Raw genomic sequence first — 20,564 nt, 5'->3', positions numbered from 1 at the left:
AAATTGTGTTCACTGTAATGCACTCTCTATATTTGGTTGCAATTTTCTTGTTTAAAAATATTACATTTTCTCTGAAGCAATATTGTATATTCAACTTAATCACTCTTAGACAACACATTTAAGCAACAACAAAAGAAGTTACACTAAAAAACCCAATATTACTTTTGTGAAAAATTGAAAGTGAGCCTTCCAATCTGTTAGAAATAGTATGAACATATTAGAGTTTCTCAGTAAGGAAAAGGCATCGTGAAAGTTTAAAATAGGTTTATTATAATCTAAAATTTCTGATATTTATAAGTTGCACAGATGATAAACACACAATTTAATACTGACATGTAAGTTATTGTTTACATAACACGTAAATCATGATCAAATCCATATCTACTGAACTGAATAGTACACACATATATATAAAGTTTAACTCTATTCTCGAATGGCAGTGGTGATAACAATGACAATGATGAAATTTGTAAGTATACTAAAGACCAGCTTTAGTAATTTATTAAAATAAATTATTATTTTATTATTCTATGATGTAATGATAGTGAGAATTTTAAAAACCTGTACTAAAGCTTTGAAAATTCGTCCGTTTTCATAAATAAATTAAACTTTTAGAAATAAAATATAGATAGATAATATCTGTAGTGGCTACAGATATAAATTTTTAGAACACTTTATTTGTAGTTTCCAAATTTTTTATGTCCTTACAATTCCGAAAATCACTATTTTTTAGATTACATAAATATTTTTCTCTCTTAACTTTTATGCTTTTATTGGGATTCGTCTGTTGTCTTCGAATATCCACTTACAATATTGATTGGTTGAAATGCAGAATTATCATCAGCATTTAACATTGGCCATTGAGCACCTTCTTTATATTCTGGATCAGCTATATAAGATGTACGGAAACTTGATTCATAGGGAGACTTTCCAGGGCCAAATTGATCAAAATTAAATTTAACTTTACTCTCATAAAGTTCATCAGATCTATCTAGATTACCGTCATGATTTGCACTATTTGAAGCAACTCTACTATTCGAAGAAATTGTTTCAACACCAGTACTTTTACCTGAGTTAGAAACAGCTCCTGAGCCAGCTGTTGGAGCATTTAAATCAACATTAGGAAACGACATAGAACCTGACGTTCGCTGAACTGTGTTAAAAGGAAAATGAGAATTATCAGTGGGAACTCTATTATACAACTGACTAGAATGACTGGGTTGATTGTCACGATCTGAAGTTTCACTTTGTTGTTTATAAATGGGTTGCACTACAGGTTGAAAACCGGATTCTGCCTGATTATAAGTTTCAGCATTTGCAGATGGTACCGAAAAGGAGCCCAAAGCTTCCAAAACTGGAGGAGTATATGATTCAGGCAAAGAAGGAGGTGTATAGACGGGATTTTGGCTAAGAGTAGGATATTGCTGGAACTGTTGATTCGTGTCTGATAAAAATGTTTGCTGTCCATTTGTACTAGAATACGAAGAGACAGGTTTCTGTTCAAGCATTGAATTTTGCTGTGGTTGGGAAGGTAATTGAGAAAATTGAGAAAGAGGCCTTTGATAGGATGTGGGTGCGTTATATATGTTGTGTAATTGACTAGGAGCACCCTGTAATCCATTGTAATATCCACCGTAGGCTTTATTTGGCATACCTCCCTGATATTGGGGCGGAAGTGAAATAGATGGTAGTCCAGGAACATTAGGCAAAGCACCTAAAGCGGAAATTTTGGGTAACTCAGGAGGCGCCGGAAGAGAAGGTAAAGGTAAAGGGTTTACAGCTTTTGTTGAAACAAATGGCTTAGGAGTAGGTGGATAATCATCAGATTGGCCACCTCCAATAAGTCCTTGTAGGAAATTAGGAATATTACTAAGACCACTTGTGAAGCCACGAATAGCTCCTCCAATGCTGAATCCACTGTCTTCATCGTCATCTGAAGCTGCAGCCTCGTTTCCAGATTGAAAAGCACCAAGTGCTGCTCCTATGTTGTCAAGGTGAGATAGTCCCTGTGCTGCCAAGGTTGGATTTTCCAGAGACGATAGACCATAAGGAGGTGCTGGCTTTAAAGCTGATGAACCATACTTTCGTGGTGGTGCAAAATAACTTCCCGAGGGAGAATTTTCGTGCGAATTGTATTTTGTTGATTCACTCTGTTCAGCATCTGCTTGTGACGGCGGTGGTAGTGGTGGTGGTGGAGTAAATGAAATTGAGTCTTTGTTCTTTTTCCCTAGTTCTAAACCTAACTGAACTGGTTTCAAATCCACACCATGATATTTGTGAATTTTCCAGAGAGGATAATGTTCCAGCGGTGGAAAATCTTCGTTTACAGTCCCAATATTTATTCCGAGGTCATTCAAATTGAAGGATCTCCCTTGTGCAGAACGACTGTTTTCTTTCGGATCATCCACAGTTGCAATGGCGCCATCTACCACAACAGAGGATGCCAGACAAGTCAGCAAGAATATCACTGAAACCTAAATAAAGAAAATAATCAGTACATTGCTTATGAAATTGTTTCATGTTATATTAAAATAAACGTAAGATATTCGGCATTGTATGTTATAATACTGCGCACTAGATCATAAACAACACCATGACAAAATAGCTAGAATGATAAGAAATGGAGCTAAAGTTAAAGGGGAGGTCAGAAAAAAACTAATTTATGGTGTTCTCAACAACGCAATAAATGAAAACGCACGAGATTCAATCTCATCAACCTCTATTTCAATTATCTTATTTATCTTCTAAGTGTTTTTGTTTCTTTTTTTCAATTACGCACAATTCATATTTTATTGCACAAGAACTCTTAATTTAATTTTTTGTTGTTGTTGTTGTTCTTGTTAAAAAACAATATTATTATAGCACGGAATTCTTATCGCAGGTACAAGTAGCAACATCCTATGATAATGTCACATCGTTATCGCTCACCTGAGCTCAAGCAGTGACGCCAACCCGTGGGGAAAAAATCCCACTCTGGGATATTTTGACAATGATTTCTCGAAATGGGATAAAGGAACTTTATATCAAAATTGGCTGGATTTATGAGATTTTTCATATATCTATTCCACTGACGCCAACAAAATTATTTCTGGGCGAGTACACAATTGAGTCGTCCAGTTCCAAAACGGCTCTTGTCCAGAAAACTTAGAACAAATGTAGGATCTGCATGTTTTGTAGAACTGGGAATATTTCAGGTGTTCATGTGAAAAACTTGAACATCCTCAAATATTTCCAGTTCTGCAAAACGCATCGATCCTGCAGTTTTTCTCGGTTTTCTTGGATTTGATATAAATGGATAAGAACCGTTTTGAAACTGGACGATTCAATTGAGTCTTCAATAAACGTGACACCAATGCTAATTGTCAAATTTTGTTACTATAAAATGCATGTTAGTGTTAAAGTGATTTACGTAGAGACTTGGAATCTCAAAAAACAAGTGCCAAGGAACTTTAATTGTACTCTGGTATTTAAGAAAAAATGAAAGAAAGAACCGAATTAACGGAAGAAGGTAAAACGACAAACGTGAACTTCCAAAACGTTCTATACGAAATGATTGAAGAATGAAGTTTATCTAGTTTCATTACGTTCAGTGAAAGATCATGGCACAAAACATGAAGGACATACTAAACTCAACGAAAATACACTTGGTTCCATCAACATTTTCAGAATTCGTCACTGACAGACTTTCTTTTATTACTCTTAAGGGACAGTGGTGTGATATTATTGTTTTAAATGTACATGCCCCAACTGAAGACAAGGATGACGATATAAAAGGAAGTTTTTACGAAGAAGTGGAACGGATATTTGACCAACTCCCGCGATACCATATGAAAATTCTACTAGGGGATTTCAATGCGAAGGTAGGACGAGAGGATATTTTCAAACCGATTATAGGGAACGAAAGTCTGCATAAGGAAAGTAATGACAAAGGTGTTAGACTCGTGAATTTTGCAACATCCAAAAATCTAATCGTGAAGAGTACAAAATTCCCACATCGCGACATTCATAAATACACTTGGACATCACCAGACGGGAAAACACATAATCAAATTGATCACGTTTTAGTAGATAGAAGAAGGCAATCTAGCATAATTGATGTTCGGTCGTTTAGAGGGGCTGATTGTGACACTGACCACTACCTGGTAGCAGCGATAATACGAGAGAGGTTATCGTTGAATAAAGGTAATATTCACTGTCCGAAAACGGAGAGATTCAATTTAAAGAAATTAGAAGAGAGCCAGGTAAGAGAGAAATACCAGATTGAAGTTTCGAATAGATTCTCGGCTTTAGAAGATTCGGAGTGCACTAGTGTTGAGGATACCTGGATTGAAATTAGAGATAGCATTAAAATTTCAACAAAAGAAAAATTGGGACACGCGGAAATACGTAGGAACAAACCATGGTTCGACCAGGAATACATAAAACTAGCAGAGAAGAGAAAACAGGCAAAATTACGGTGGCTACAAAATCCGAATGAAATAACTACACAAAATTTTGCAGATATCAGGCGGGAAACTTCCAAAACTTTTAGAACAAAGAAACGGGATTTTTTGAAAGCTAAAATTAAGGAACTTGAAGATAATAGTAAAAATAAAAATATTCGGGACATGTATAAGGGAATCAGCGAATTTAAGAAAGGCTATCAACCGCGTGCTTATATATTAAAGAAATCTGACGGGACAGTTCTCACTGATACGGATAGCCTCTTAAATAGATGGAAATATTTCTTTGACGAGTTGCTGAACACGCAGCGAAAAACTAATGTGCGTGGAGAAAAGGAGATACACACCGCAGAACCGTATATTCCAGAACCCAACCGAATAGAAGTAGGAACTGCTATAAAGAAATTAAAGAAACACAAATCTCCGGGTGTAGATGAAATTCCGGCTGAGTTAATTTTAGCTAGTGGCGAAAAATTGTGGAACAAGATACACAAACTCATTCTCCTTATCTGGAACAAGGAAGAATTGCCACAAGAGTGGAAAGAATCAATCATTGTTCCAATTCACAAGAAAGGCGACAAAACTGACTGTAATAATTATCGAGGCATTTCTCTTCTGTCAACATCCTATAAAATCCTTTCAAATATTCTATTAGCAAGACTGACCCCATACGCAGATGAAATTATTGGAGATTATCAAAGCGGATTTAGACGAAATCGATCAACTATCGACCAAATATTTACCATTCGCCAAATACTCGAAAAAAAGTGGGAATACAATACCCCGGTACATCAACTATTTATTGATTTTAGAAAGGCGTACGACTCGGTTAGGAGAAAAACATTATACAACGTTCTTACAGAACTTGGAATACCGAGAAAGTTAATTAGATTAATCAAGATATGTTTAATTGAATCCCAAAGTAAAGTTCGGGTAGGAAAATTTTTGTCCACGAGCTTTCACGTCGAAAATGGCCTGAAACAAGGAGATGCGTTGTCGCCATTATTATTTAACTTCGTTCTGGAATACGCTATAAGGAAAATCAAAGATAGCAACCAGGGACTACAGTTGAACGGTATTCACTAGGTTATGGCATATGCTGATGATGTAAATTTAATAGGTGATGATAGGAGAACAATAGAAAGAAATGCAGAGATCTTATTAAACGCTTGCAGGGACATGGGTTTAGAAGTAAATGCAGAGAAAACTAAATACATGGAAGTGCGTCGGGACCGGAATACAGCAAATTATGGATGCGTTAAAATATTAAATAATACTTTTGATAAAGTGGATAGTTTCAAATATCTAGGATCAATATTAACAGAGGAAAATCATATTCACGAAGAAATTAAATGTCGACTCAAAGCAGGGAATTCGTTTTACTATTTCGTTCAAAATCTCTTGTCGTCGCGAATTCTGTCGAGAAATTTGAAGCTTAAAATATACAAAACGATAATCATGCCTGTTGTTTTGTATGGCTGCGAAACATGGTCACTTACTCTGAGGGAAGAACATAGACTGAAAGTATTTGAGAACAAGATCCTGAGACGAATATTCGGACCCAAGAGGAACGGGAATGGGGAATGGCGGAAACTTCATAACGAGGAACTACATAATTTATATGGTTTACCCAACATTGTTAGGGTCGTGAAGTCTAGGAGGCTTAGGTGGGCGGGTCATGTAGCTAGAATGGAAGGGAGTAGAAACGCTTTCAAAGTCTTGACTGGAAGACCGATCAGAAAACGACCATTAGGAAGACCTAGGCGCAGATGGGAGGACAATATTAAAATGGATCTCGCAGAGATTGGAATACAAAGTAAAAACTGGATGCAGTTAGCTAAGAATAGAAGTCAGTGGAGAGCTTTTGTGAACGCGGCATTGAACCTCCGGGTTTCATAGGCCATAGAGTTAGTTAGTTAAGGAAAATACGCGTTCATAACATAAACGATCGAAATTTTTGGATCATTCACTCATATACGAAAGAAAATGACTGATATACGCTAATTTCACTGTTTATGTTTTCTAAGTTTAGGAAATTTTATTAGTATAGCGTGGGAAATTCAAGAGTAAAATGGGAATTTCAGCCTCTCGAATGGGTATTTTTCAGATTGGTATCCGTGAGCTCAGGCAGTGTCCAGTGAAACGTGATTGAGTGCAGTGTCTTGTGTGATAAGTATTGGATTGTGAAATGGGTGATTGAAAACGCAGTGGGTCTGTGCTAATAGTAATATCTTACAAGTAGCAGTCTCACGTGTACAACACGTGAAAGAGTTTGGTGTGATATTTTCTCAATTAATATTGAAACCACTACCAGTTATATATATATTTATCACTTCCGGTTTTAGGAGAGTTAAAGATGGAGATGAAGTGTATTCTTGAGACTTTTAGTCGATTGCAGGAAACAATTTGTCACTTCTATTATCATTTTTGCTCTATTGTGATCTATGTTAAAACCGGAAATGGTTGATTTTCCCTACCAACTCTACGCTGAATATCATTCCCATCAATGAACTCCGCTCCTAACATTTCACCGTCCACACCCTGACCAAACTTGATGTTGATCCATAAAGTAGTTCCTGACATATTTTGTCTCCCATATGGACGGACACACATTTTTGTCTCCCAGACGGAGTAATGGACAAATGGACAGCCAGTATAAATATATAAAGGAAGAGTTTTGGTAAACCAAATTCCTTAAGAATGAGATGATCTTGTGTGGGATCGAATCACGGGAAAACAGCTGAACCGTTTGAAATGAATTTTTCAATGTAATTGTCATTATCTTGAACTGGGTTTTTATCGGGTATATTGATTAAAGTGTGTATCTTAAGGGGAAATGAGGGCAAAGACGGATCCAGGATTGTCTGAGGGGGTGCACCCATAACTACCAAAATAACCAATCATACTGAAATTCTTCAAAGTGACATGTGATAGTATTTTTTACCCCTGACAACACTGATACATAGAACGGAGGAAAATAATTTAAAGAGGGTCGCAAGTGAAATGGAGGACAAAAATGTCCTTTTCTTCTCCTGCCTTCTGTTTTCTTTCCTACTTTGAAAATGTTGTATTGTTTTGCTTGTTGAATCCTTTTAGTTCAACCTTCAGAAAATCGACTTAAACTATTGCTTTTGCGAAGCTCTGCTTTCTTTTAAGGCCCAAACGGAAACATGATGGTAGAAAGTTTCGGAATGTATTGCTGTCTTCACTGCTAACTTCTCATTTTAGATAGTGTATATTTACAACGAAGGAGGGGGTGCACGTGCACCTTTGCACCCTCCTAAATCCAGCCCTGAATGGGGGAATATAAAATTTATGCGAAAAATTAAGTATCTCACGAGCCTGTCAAGTTAGGGAGAAGAAATTCGGTATAAAAACTTACAAGAAACAAACGAACATGTGTCCCAGTGTTTTTAAAAATTCCTATTTTAAGGGTAGAAAGATGCAATTTATATATCTTATGTATAAAATACCAGATGTAGAGTATTCAATTAGGTGTGAAGTGAGGTACATTAATTCGCAGCACGACCATTATCAGTTTATAACAAATTTTTGTATTAGTTCTCTATCGTTATGTATGATCAACACAAAAAATTGCACCGCGTCTATTAAGGAATAATGGGCAACGTTCAAAGATGATCACCTGTCTAAGTTGGCCACTTGTTTAATTTGAATCAGTTTTTAAGAACTTGCATCTTCCACAAGACATGCATTAATTGTTACTATGTATATTGGCCACCAGTGTATCCCGGCATCTGGCCACATTTACTCAACGTTATTGCTATTCATTTAGTGTTAAAGTTATCTCTTTGTGTTGGACACTTGTATACTGACAACGCACATGATACTTTCATTTGTTAGAAATCCTTGCAGAACATTTTTTACAGTTGTTGTTGTTATGTTTCGCAAGGTCAACCATCCCAAGGAAGAAGAGTGTATCCAAAGATGTATTTCTATTCTTATTTTTTCTACGTTACATTACATTTTGCACTCTCATTCCAGACGGATTTGTTGAATTACGTTGCTGGAAGCCATTATCGTTTAAGCAACTTGCAGGAAATTTATAACAAATGAGAAGAAAAAAGTTTATTAAAAATCCTTGGTGGTCGAAACTTATTAACAAGGTGAATGTAACTTATAATGCTGTTTGTAAATTCACAAGCGAGGAAACTTTTTGATGTATTGATGTCTTGAGTATATCCTTACATAGAGACCTTATCTTCATTTATCATCATAGACAGAAGACATGAAACAATTTCAAAGGAATCTACTCAAACCGTTTGTAGATATTTAGCATATTGAAATTACATTCAGATTAGAAGCTGGATAGTAAACTTAAATCTTTATTATATTAAATGTACATATATTGCAGAAATATTACTTATTACATACTGTTTGTCAAATCATTGGTATGTACGTAATGATTAGTTACTGCATTAGAAAGCTTATGTTAAAATTAATATGTAATAGTTTTTGCCTCAAAATACATAACATACGTTGGCAATTTTCAATGGAACCGATGGTGGCATACACATGTATACTGTTTAAATAGGGTTGATTTGGATAAGACCTTATGTAGCCGGTATGCTGAACATGAAAAAAATATCGAAATCCGAATATTTAAACAATTCAGTCTTCGTATATACAGAAAATACTAAAAGTAAAGCTTTCCTGTAATTTCAAACTTCTACATTAGCCCCTACACTTCAACCAATATATACTCGTGTACTTTTCATCATTAATATGAATAAACCCTTACTAAACGAATTTTTAAAATGGAAACTACTTAACAGATACAATTACTAGGAGCAAATGGCTATATCTCGCATTACGTAGCAATGTTATAAACTAAAATATATTGCAGACAAGTCTATATTGCTATATGTTAGCTTCAACAAGTAAGATACGGACACCAATAATTACATCATATCAAAATATCACAGCAAAGGTACCTGTGTTAAATACTTAAAACAAGTATAATTGATCTGTGGTCTGACAGTACATACTATCGAAAAGCAGACAGACCAAACAGACTACCTATTAAAACAAGCATTCGAAATTGAAATATTAAAACTTGTGGCACCATCGATAATAGTGTTAAGCTTCAGAGGTTGTGTTTCTTTGCTGTTGGATTTCATACTGAATGACAAAGTAGGAGTGGTATTAACGGAATGGACTATCAAGTTGAAAATTATAATCACTATTTTTGAATACTATGGAAAAATTTTCAGCGTCGAATCTGATATTATGTTCAATTTCGACATCTTTGATCATCTGGTTGAATGAAGTTCAACATCCCCTTTCAGCACCGAGACTATATGAAAGAGGATATACTGTTTAACCCCTCAGTGCCAACCTACCTAGTGATAATACAAAGTAAACCCATTCTTCACATGTTTTCGACCTACCTAAGTGGTACTGACCCATGATCATCCTTCTGATATTACTACATGGTAGTGTTGCAGTGTAATGTTTGAAATGGCATATTTCTTACTTGCTTAACACATTCGGGTCAGAGTTCTTTCATCTTAACCCACAAACGCCCAAGACCAGTTTTATTCGTTAGCAACTGCCTTGAACAATACCGTGTTACATCGAAAACCTGAGAAGAAAACTAAACGAAATTCGTACAAGAGAACGGGTAGTGTGCCTGAAGTGGAACAACGGGGGTTTGGCTAAATGAATGATATAGTCCATGTAACGTAGTGAAAAATAAAGTGGGTCACTGGTGGCACAAGGGGCGTTTGTGGGTTAAAGAGGATACTTTGGGAATGTGAGTTAAAGGTTCAAAATTAATATACCCCTCCGTTCGTCCGTTCAAGCGGCGATCTAAATTCCCGTGTGCTAAAGTGGGATCCGGACTACTATTTGTGTTTGTATCCGTGGAGGATACCATACTATGAATTGAACCCCGCGAATAGAAATCATGCGCATTAGTCACTCGGACATTGCAAGGCAAATTGTCTCATTCGATAGTGCGATAGCTTTATATTTCTTCAATGATAGTACTCCTACTTAATTTACTGCTTCCAAGTTTATTCAGTAGTCTTGCATTTACTATTCGACCTATCTGTTAATTCTTTTATTTGTTTTGTAATGTTAACCTATCATACACAAATTATCTTTTCAATGTAAATATTTCATTAAATTATTTCATTATAAGAAATGATGCATTAGCCATTCAGTGAACAAAACAAATGTAGTTTAAATTTAAAAAAAGAAATACAGGTTGAAAGTGGGCTTTAACTCATTTGATGCTACTGGTGGATCCACGGGAAGGGCGATGGGAGGCGACTGCACCCTCCAAAGGCTATTTTCTTTTCTTCTAAGTTCAGTTGATTTTGTGATACACAGAGCCACATCTCTCTCTCTCAACTAATGATAGTTCAATAGAGTTTTCTGCAAATTGTGCAAACGTTATAGTTGTTTTAAGATTTTAAACTGACATATATGCATGTATCATTCGAGTATCCTATATACAATAGTTGATATAATGTTCACATGTTAATGCTCTTCAAAATTCACTCCCCCCCCACTTTTTAGAATTTTAGTGACTAACTTAAAGACAATGAGGAATATGAAAAATACAGAAAATATCCCAAGTTATATTTACAAAATGCTATTATATAAACTAATAACCGACTCCAAAGCTTTTCTTACAGGCGAGAACTTTGGGCGCGTAGTTTATGTCATAATTGTTGGGCACCCAAATTTAGCTATAGACAAAAAAAAATCTTCGTTATTATGTGTCATATAATAACTTTTTGAAAATACTCTCCTGCTCACTTTCTACAGATTTCATATTCTTCATTGTCTAAAGTGGTGGTCGCCAAACTTAAGAAACTTCTGAGCCATCGTACTGTTTTTAAATTCTACTGTGAGCTACTAACCTAAAAAATTACCAACTTCTTTTTTTAGAAAAAAATCTTACATTTGTTTATTGCCTACAAACTTACATTTCTGGTAAATATGAAATCAAACTATCCAAGTTAGCAAATGTCTAATATACACACTAAAAACATAACGTACACTCATGTCCAAAATTATTGTCGCATGTCTATAAATATATTGCTGTAGGAATATAGTTTAATAACGAATTCGCCCAGTATTTCTTACAATGTTAGTACGTGTATAATCGGCAAAGACATCTATGTGGCAAATCTCATGTCAAAAGAGCAGTATATAAGAACAATAAAACAAAAATAAAACTTTCTTATCCATTTATCAACATTTTGTTTTACTCATTCTAATTTTCACATTTATAATTCTTTTCCTATACAATTTGCTACAAATATACATTTCCTGATTATACACATAGTATCAGTATTAAAAGCACCGTGCAAAATCATTATCAAATTATATTCTTACAAGAAGATATGCGACAATCATTTTGGATATGAGTGTACACAACTCAACGCGTATACAATCAACTGTGAGATGAGACTGACAATGGCAGTTGCGTGGGAGAAACAAGCAGTTGTCGTCAGCGCCCCCTGTCATTAGTGTCATCTCAGTGGAGGAATCAAGGTTAGCCAAACGTCAACGTGATCTACCGAAAATGTCCAGGCAAGCTATAGTTGCTCGCTATCGACGTTTTGGGGATCCAAGTATTCATCAAAATTGAAAAAAAAGAAAAAGAAAAAAGAAAAAAAAAAGAAAGTGAAGATGAGCTTAGTGAAGATTCTTTAAGTTCTCAAAGTACGCCAACGGTATTCAATTTTTTTAAAAAAATATTACAGTCTCGGTAATAATTTTTTTCTTCCAAATCTCAGGGTATATGAGTCGCAGCGGGTTAGACCTAACATCATTTTAAGCTAGTAAATGTGTGCAAAAACTGTTGTAATTCTTACAATCAAACGTAAGATGCAAAATGAGTAAACTTTCACAGAACTGTGCTACATTTTACAATTTTATTTCGATAAAGGAGCAAATGCTGCTCAACATTGTGAAGAAATTTGTATTGTTAATGGATAAAATACATTATGAACAGCAACACCGAAAAGATGATTCAGTCATTTTGTTCTGGAAATTTCGATGTCCAAGATGCTCATCTGACTGGGCGACCAATCACAGCAAAAATGGATTATATTTTGGCAAAAATCGGGCAAGACCGGTATATAAGCAGCCATGACAATGGCAATGACCTAATATACACTATTTGGAAAAAGCTGGCTACAAAAAGAGGCTTGATGTTTGGGTACCCCATGGTCCGACTCAAAAACGCTTACTCGATCGAGTTTGGATCTGCGAATCTCTAATGATCCTTAACAAACTGCAATCATTTCTGAAGCAGTTGATCACGAGTGATGAAAAGTGGATAACCTATGCTAATTATGTAAAATAATAATAATAATAATAATAATAATAATAATAATAATAATAATAATAATAATAATAATAATAATAATAATAATAACAATGGAAAAAGCAAGAAGAAACCTGTGGCCACACTTAACGCCCTACTAATACTGTGTGTTTAGTAGGATTTGGAGACATCGTGCATCACGAGCTGGTACTGTCGGGCAGAACGATAGACCCGGACCTATACTGTCTAATTAGTGCGAGGTACCTAACAATTCAAAGAAATAGCCGGCGTTGGTCAACAGAAAGGATGTGGTACACTACGCTGACAACGCCAGGCCACACATCTTCAATGAGCTGTCAGGAATTAAGATAACTTGTATTGGAGGTTCTAATGCATCCAACTTAAAACCCGGGCCTGGTACATCAAACTGTCGTTTATTTCGGTCTCTGTAGTTTTTAAGTTAGTTTCAAAGGAGACCTATGAAAACCAATTTCAGACCAACTTAACAGAAGTTCTGTAATGATATGATTATGGTGTTGCTGAAAAATGGCAGAAGATATCGAACAAAATAATGAAAGTGTAGTTTCATAATGTTATTTTAAAATCACAATAAATGTACTCTTAATTTGACCTCCAAAGGCTCAATACATTTTAGACATGATAATATTCTATCTCACTCGATAGTGTTTTAGCGGAATCCTTAAGAAGGGTTAACATTAATTACAGTGTAATTGATAAATTCTCATCAGCGAATTCCTGATCCTTCACTAGTAAGGAAGGACGGTTGTTGAGAAAGTATTAAATAATTATTGATAGTGTTTACTTTTCATTGAGCCTGAAGAACAATCAATGCAGCCCGAGCTGCCACTTCAATGATTTTGTACCAACTGCCCCAGTTACTTATTATGTAATTTCCGTAAATTTTATTTCTTGCTGATTATCATCTTGATAAATTTACCGAACATTAAATCTAAGTAGTAATTGCAAATTTGGAGCGAAGCTATCGACTTTTATTGACTATTCATTGAATTTTTTAATGCAACAATTGTTTCGGGAATGAACACCCAGTTGAATTTGCCATATCACCGAAAAGCATACTGACTGAAAAATTGTGTTCGCAGAACAAAATGAAAAGGACTTTGCCCTATTTCTAATGCTGAAAGTTCTATTTTCCGTTGTTTACAATTAGAATTCGCGCTCTCGAATCACTGTCAAATTTGGTTAGGAACGGATCAGACACCTCGGAGGAGCATCCGGGCCTAAGACGAGTAAAGAGAAGCTTTACTTTGAAAAATTATGTTCACAGAACAAAACGAAAAGGGCTTTTCTATTTGTGATGCTGAAAATTCTATTTTCCGTTGTTTACAATTAGAATTCGTTCGCCAAATGCTTTTCCAATGTTAAGTCTATGGACACCCCGTTTTTCGGTGATTATTCTTTAATGGTATGTCCGATCGGGACATGCAACCCTTTCGGTGCGCTCTCGAATCACCATGTCAAATTTGGTTAAAAACGGTTCAGGCATCTCGAAGGAGTATCTGGATAAACGAATGCCTAAGTCGAGGAAAGGCCTTCGCTCCAATTATGTTTCTTATTTATTATTGTCCTATTTCATACGAGAAAATCATCATGTATAACACCTGAAGTAGAAGTTAAATGCTATATCAGAGCCGAATTTAAGAATTTTTTAGACAAAAAAGTAGTATTCTTCGATGAGTATTGGAATTTGTAAAGTAAAATTTGAATTTTGTTTTTATGTTGAATTTTGAACTCCTGCGATGACATGATCAAGAAACAGTTCTACTACTTCTTTCTATTGGCTGATGTCGAACGAAGTAATTGTAAGTTTATTAATTGCTTCCTAACAAAATAGTTCTGGAGTTGTAACGGGCAGGTGGGCATGTCATGTAGCCAGAATGAAAGAAAGTAGGAACGATTTCAAAGTTTATACTGGAAATCCAATTGGAAAACGACCATTAGGAAGACCTAGGCGCAGATGGGAGGCCAATATTAAGATGGATCTCGCAGAAATAGGAATATAAAGTAGAAACTGGATCCAGTTGGCTAAGAACTGAAGTCAATGAAGAGTTTTTGTGAACGTGGCGTTGAACCTATGGGTTCCATAAGCTATAGAATTAGATGTAATTCTGCCTTTGTATTCAATAGTGAGTAATTAATAGTTTTAATAAATCTTCTTTAGAACCTCGTAGTAAGACACTATGATATAACTATCGATATTGTGCATCTAATCACATCTGCCAACAACCTGAAATTTATTCGACAGTGTTCGAAAATAGATATTGCAGTTTGGCATATAATAATAATAATATATCAATCAATTAAACAATATTGCCAGAATAGCGACAGATAAGAATCGAGAAAATGTCAGTTACGATAAATAAAAATATTTGGTTATACGCTTCCCATCCAGAAATTTTACTATGTAAGTGAACGCGTTGCCAAATTTATCAGGAATTTACTGTGGTTGGCAACTCTGCCAAAGAACTTTCCACTCTAATGTAAATCATGAACGCTGTTAAACTGTTGCATCTCTTTCCGGGCTGCAGCACGCCACGAATTACAAGTTGAACTCCTTCCTCCTTCTATCTTTCACTCCTAGTGGACGTAGTAACGTAAAAACATACGTCACAATCTACGGAACAAGAGCTCTTCAGTACCTTACGGTCAGCTGTTTAATAGAATTTATTCGGTAGTTTTCACTGTCACTTTAGGAACTATTATATTTAGTGCCATATGAAATAATTTACATTTAGCCTATTGTAAATATTATATATTTATTATATATTATTCACAACATATATTTATTAAATACAAATTAGAAAATACTTAGCACCTGACTAACTACACATATTACTTCCATAATGGTTATAGATTATCTTAATTGTCAATATAAATTACTATTCTTTAAATGAAATCAATTTTAAATAGTTCCTTCTCCTCCTCCTCCCACTACTACTACTACTACTACTACTACTACTACTACTACTACTACTACTACTACTACTACTACTACTACTACTACTAGTCCGTCTGTTCCACGATATATTTTGCAAAACATATCTGATTTTTAATTGAGATTTCTTCCTGTCATTTGGAATCATCCTGTTGTTTCGAGTTTTAATCGTCAAGTATAAGGGAGTAAAAAGATTAAAATTTATCATATTTCAAGTTTGCATATAAACTCCAATACATTTTTTTCAGTACAAACTATGTAAAAATAATTTGATATTGATTAAATACAATATATATTTTCTTTGGGAAATTCAAATCATCTTCGTTGATTGCTATTACATTAATCGGTTGAAAGAGGTTAATATCCCTAAACTTCAAAATTTCTCTATTGAAATAATACGATAAAATAATTTTGTTGGTAACTTTTGTCAAAATTATTCAGTTTTAATACAATATGGCAAATACTTTCTCTGAAGATTCCCAGTCACTCCTCCTGCATGACGTAAAATCCGACTGCAATGAGAGGTAGAATTTATTGCCATGAATACTTTCAAACGAAAGTTCCATGGTAACCATTAAGAAATGTTAGATTTACCAATATATAAAGTGTATTGTTCATGTTATTTAAGTCAAGAATGACCTCTCCATATTTTTAAAAATATGTTCCGCGGTAAGTTTCGTAAAAATGGCACGACTTTGGTGCAATATGGTATGTACATTCATTGAATCTTTTGGACAATCTCCACTGCTTAGAATTGCATCAGTTACAAATAAGGAGTGAATTTATCTTCACCCCTATTTAAAAATATATATCGTAAAAATTTTGTCAAAAAATTATCTGAATTTTATGAAACATAGTGTGTTTTGTTCGAAATTACGCATTCATTGCTATCGTTTGGAATTCAGAGGTGAATTCGTCCCATTTTATTAAGACATGGTAATTTTAACTTCCTAAGGGCTAATTTTGAAAATAAATTCTGATTTTGATGAAGTAAGTCGTGTTTTATTTTAAAGATAAAAAATTACTTCTGTTAATTCGAATCAAAATTGTTGAAGGGTCAGACGATAGGAATAATCACATTAGAAAAATTTCGCTTGCCTCTATACATATTTTATCAAATACTAATATATTCTAATTATTATTTGACAAGTAATTTCTGTATCTGAAGCACTATGGAACAAACAAATCCATGGTTGAGTAGCGATAAATGGAAGAAGTCTATGTGTAAAATTGCAGTATGCAAGTATACTATACACAATTAAATAAAATAAAAAATAAAAAAGTAATTGAAGCCGTGAGTTCCATAATCGCACAAGTTCATTTGAAGAGATATTGAGAAACTCCATAAAAACTAAATATTTGTAGAATTATGAACTTGGACATCAGATTTTTTCATACTTAGTGACATTTGTTATTCAGTGAAGTGTAAGTTTGAAAAAAAAAGTCTGATTTACGAGTTCACATTTCCAACAAATAATCAATTTTTATGGAGTTTCTCAATATCTCTTCAGTTGGATTTGTGCGGTTATGGAACTTACAGCTTCAATTCTGTTTTTTTTTTTTTTTAATTCTGTTAAAAAATCTATTTATGTATGACTATAAAAGAAAAGTATGATGAGCGTTCTATATACGATTAATTAATAAGTACACGACACGGAAGCGCTTTCCCTGCTTTTATTTTTAGTCGTCCGTCTCCTTTAACCTACCCGGCATACACGTGGGACGTAAAACTTAAAGATTTCATTTAATTTTAGTCGTGCTTAAATAGATCTTTTAAAAATAATTTCTTTAAAGCAGGATTATTTTTTACTTTTGATTTTTTACTTTGTACTACGCTTTGTTCTATTTTATATAAATTACCGTCTACTGAAATATACGGTAATTTATATAAAAAATACATACTGACATATAGAGACCATTTATTTACAGGTTTGCACAATAACATTCTTAGAAAGCAAGTCCCAAAATGGATACACATAAGACACCTACTGGCTGTTTTGATGAAGTAAAACACTGAAAATAAATCCCTTGAAACATTTTATTACGTAGCCCAGTGGTTCTCAACCTTTCTTGATTGATGACACACTTTATTGAAAATTATAATAGTGCAACCTTATAAGTTTTTATAATGTAATAACTGTGAGGATTATTGCTGCCACTGGAGGTGTGTTGACTGATACTATCTGTCTCAAAACTGATTTTAACTAATTATTATTAAATTCTTCATGATTTTTAAATTATAAACTTTCGCGACACACCCAAGAGGACTACGTCACACATCAATATGTCGCGACACAACAGTTGAGAACCGCTGACGTAGCCTATAATTTTATCTATGATCTTCTTCGTTTCTGTGAATAGTTGCAATGATTCTTGTAAAATGGTAATAAGAAATGATATTAATCTATTAGTCAATTAGAAAAGAAGAAATATTCATTAATGTTAGTAAAAATTAAGGTCGTAGAATGTAGGAAGAATTAAAATAATTGAGATAGGTTATGCAACCTGATTATTTTTGTCTTCAGCAATAATCGCGAAGGCTTTTCTCCGCACTGGCACAGGCGGTGTCTGGTCAAGCTTCACTAGATATGCACTGAACCAATTCCTTTCTCCTCCTGTCTTGCGAACAGAACCTACGTAGAGACCTGCACGGGCCGAATTTTTCGGCCCGAGCCCAATCCAGCCCGAACGTACCTAGGCCCGGCCCAGCCCGGGCCCGAAAAGTTTTGGAGATTTTCGGCCCGAGCCCGGCCCGGCCCGATAAGTTTTTTAAAATTCTTGGCCCAAGCCCGGCCCGGGCCCGATAAATTTTAAAAGTTTTTGGCCCGACCCCGGCCTGATAATTTTTTAAAAAAATTAGCTGGAGCCCCAATCTTTCTCAAAATTTAGTACTAAATTTGACCTAACCTCAGAAGCATTTAATAAACTCTGGTTTACAACCTGACGCTTGCCTCCCGAATGGTACCATTGCCTCCTAGAACTTTGCCTGTCATCGAGAGAACAAAAACTCCATTCCCTGTAACGAAAATCTAACTTAATTGATTTTTAGCATAAAGTGAAGATGGCAATATTGTTTAGCGACAGGCAAAACATTCCCACCCCTTCTTTTTATATTTTGAGTTCAGTGAAGGTCAAGGTCAGAGTTCAATTTACCGCATAATGCCTGCAATCGTCTATAGTGAAAGAGGAGCCGCTAAGCAACACAAACTGTAAATAGCTATTGCATTCTTTGTAACATTTTTCACGGACACACTTCTTCAACGTTTGGCTTTATTCCAATTATCGTTTAACGAAAGTCAATAATTATTAAAGAATTGCAATTGATCAGCCCCAGCCCAGCCCGGCCCAAAGAAATAACAGTGTCGGCCCGCCCAAGCCCGGCCCGGCCCAAAGAAATAACAGAGTCGGCCTGCCCAAGCCCGGCCCGTGCAGGTCTCTAAACCTACGCAATACATACTGCATCATCACTCTCTGATGCACTGGACACTAACCTGCATCGGATGATGAACCATTGTCTGCTGTTACTAAATGTAGCTTTTTCTTAGGTTTATAATCTTCTGAAGTAGTTTATATGATAACTATTTCGTTTGAAAATGAAATGAAATCTTTCTTTCAGTGTTACATTCCACGGTTATGCTGGTGAGGCTAAAGGAAACAGTGATGATGAGAAACGAATGCAATGGTGGAATGAATGAAGTCGAAGGAAACGGAAAAACCCCAACAACACGAACACGGTATTTGTCCACCACAAAGTCCACTTGGCGCAAGCGAAGATCGAACCAGAGACCCACACACCAGAAGTGAACACTCTACCACTGAACCACCGTGCACCCTGATCGTTAATTTGTGTCACCAGAAAACACCTTTCGATACAATACTTGCACTCTACGATTTTATTTGTATAGAAAAAGTATATTAAAGTCAAATAGTTTTCAATGTTTTTTTTTTTCTTTACAGTTTTAGTAAAGACATGTAATGTTAAGCGTTTTCTTGAATCTCGAAATATTTCTAGCATGAAATATGGTTGTAATAGAAATAAAATGAAATCTGAGTTTTACGTCCCACGGTTATGCCGATTAGGCTAAAGGAGACGGTGATTATGAGAAATGAATGAAATGGTGGAATGAAGAAAGTGGGAGGAAACGGGAGAACCCCGAGAAAACCCACGCATACGGTGATTGTCCACCACAAAGTTCACTTGGCGGGAGCAGGGTTTGAACCCGGGACCCCATGCACCAGAGGTGAACGCTCTACCACTGAGCAGCGCGACCGAGACCGATACGGACATCTATAAATCGAGACGAGACTGAGGTCGGTCTCAAAAGTCTCGGTCTCGTTTCGAATATTGATATTGATAGCTATTAAAATTACTTTCATTCAAAATTTGTTCCGTTTCTGTGTTAGATAATATGAGAACGGTTGACTGATGTACAGTGGCGTATTTAGGGGTGGCTATCGGGCTCAAGCCTCCGAAATAAATTTGTAATCATTTTTTCATAGTGCACGTACAACACAAATGTTTTCTTACCCGTTCCTCAAGCCTCTCCCGCAACGAAATCCACTGCTGATGTATATAGATTACTCTCTCTCTCTCTCTCTCTCTCTCTCTCTCTCTCTATATATATATATATATATATATATATATATATATATATATATATATGTACAGTGGTGGATCCAGGATATGATCAAAGGAGGAGATAAACCATAGTTTGCCGCTTTATCCAGTGTAAAAGAGGATTAAAGTCCATTTTATCCAGTGTATACCTGAGCGTCTAGGGGGATTATAGCCCCTATAGCCCCCTTGGATCCGCCTCTGTATATATATATATATATATATATA

General features: G+C 35.3%; 1 protein-coding gene across 1 annotated transcript in view; it reads right to left on the bottom strand.

Moving 5' to 3' along the window:
• Positions 1–249: 249 nt before the first annotated feature.
• LOC145671249 (uncharacterized) overlaps positions 250–20,564 on the bottom strand; it is a 43,928-nt gene continuing 23,613 nt past the window's right edge. Inside the window, exon 2 of the mRNA XM_081740164.1 lies at positions 250–2,474. Within this exon, the coding sequence (XP_081596290.1) occupies positions 771–2,474 (1,704 nt within the window). The 3' untranslated portion in view covers positions 250–770. The remainder of the gene's footprint in view (positions 2,475–20,564) is intronic.

Source organism: Thermobia domestica, chromosome 15 (assembly GCF_964235325.1).
Source record: "Thermobia domestica chromosome 15, izTheDome1.hap1.1, whole genome shotgun sequence".
In the NCBI taxonomy this organism is placed as follows: Eukaryota; Metazoa; Arthropoda; class Insecta; order Zygentoma; family Lepismatidae; genus Thermobia; species Thermobia domestica.
Note: the sequence above shows the minus strand (reverse complement) of the source record. Positions and strands in the feature narration are given on the sequence as shown.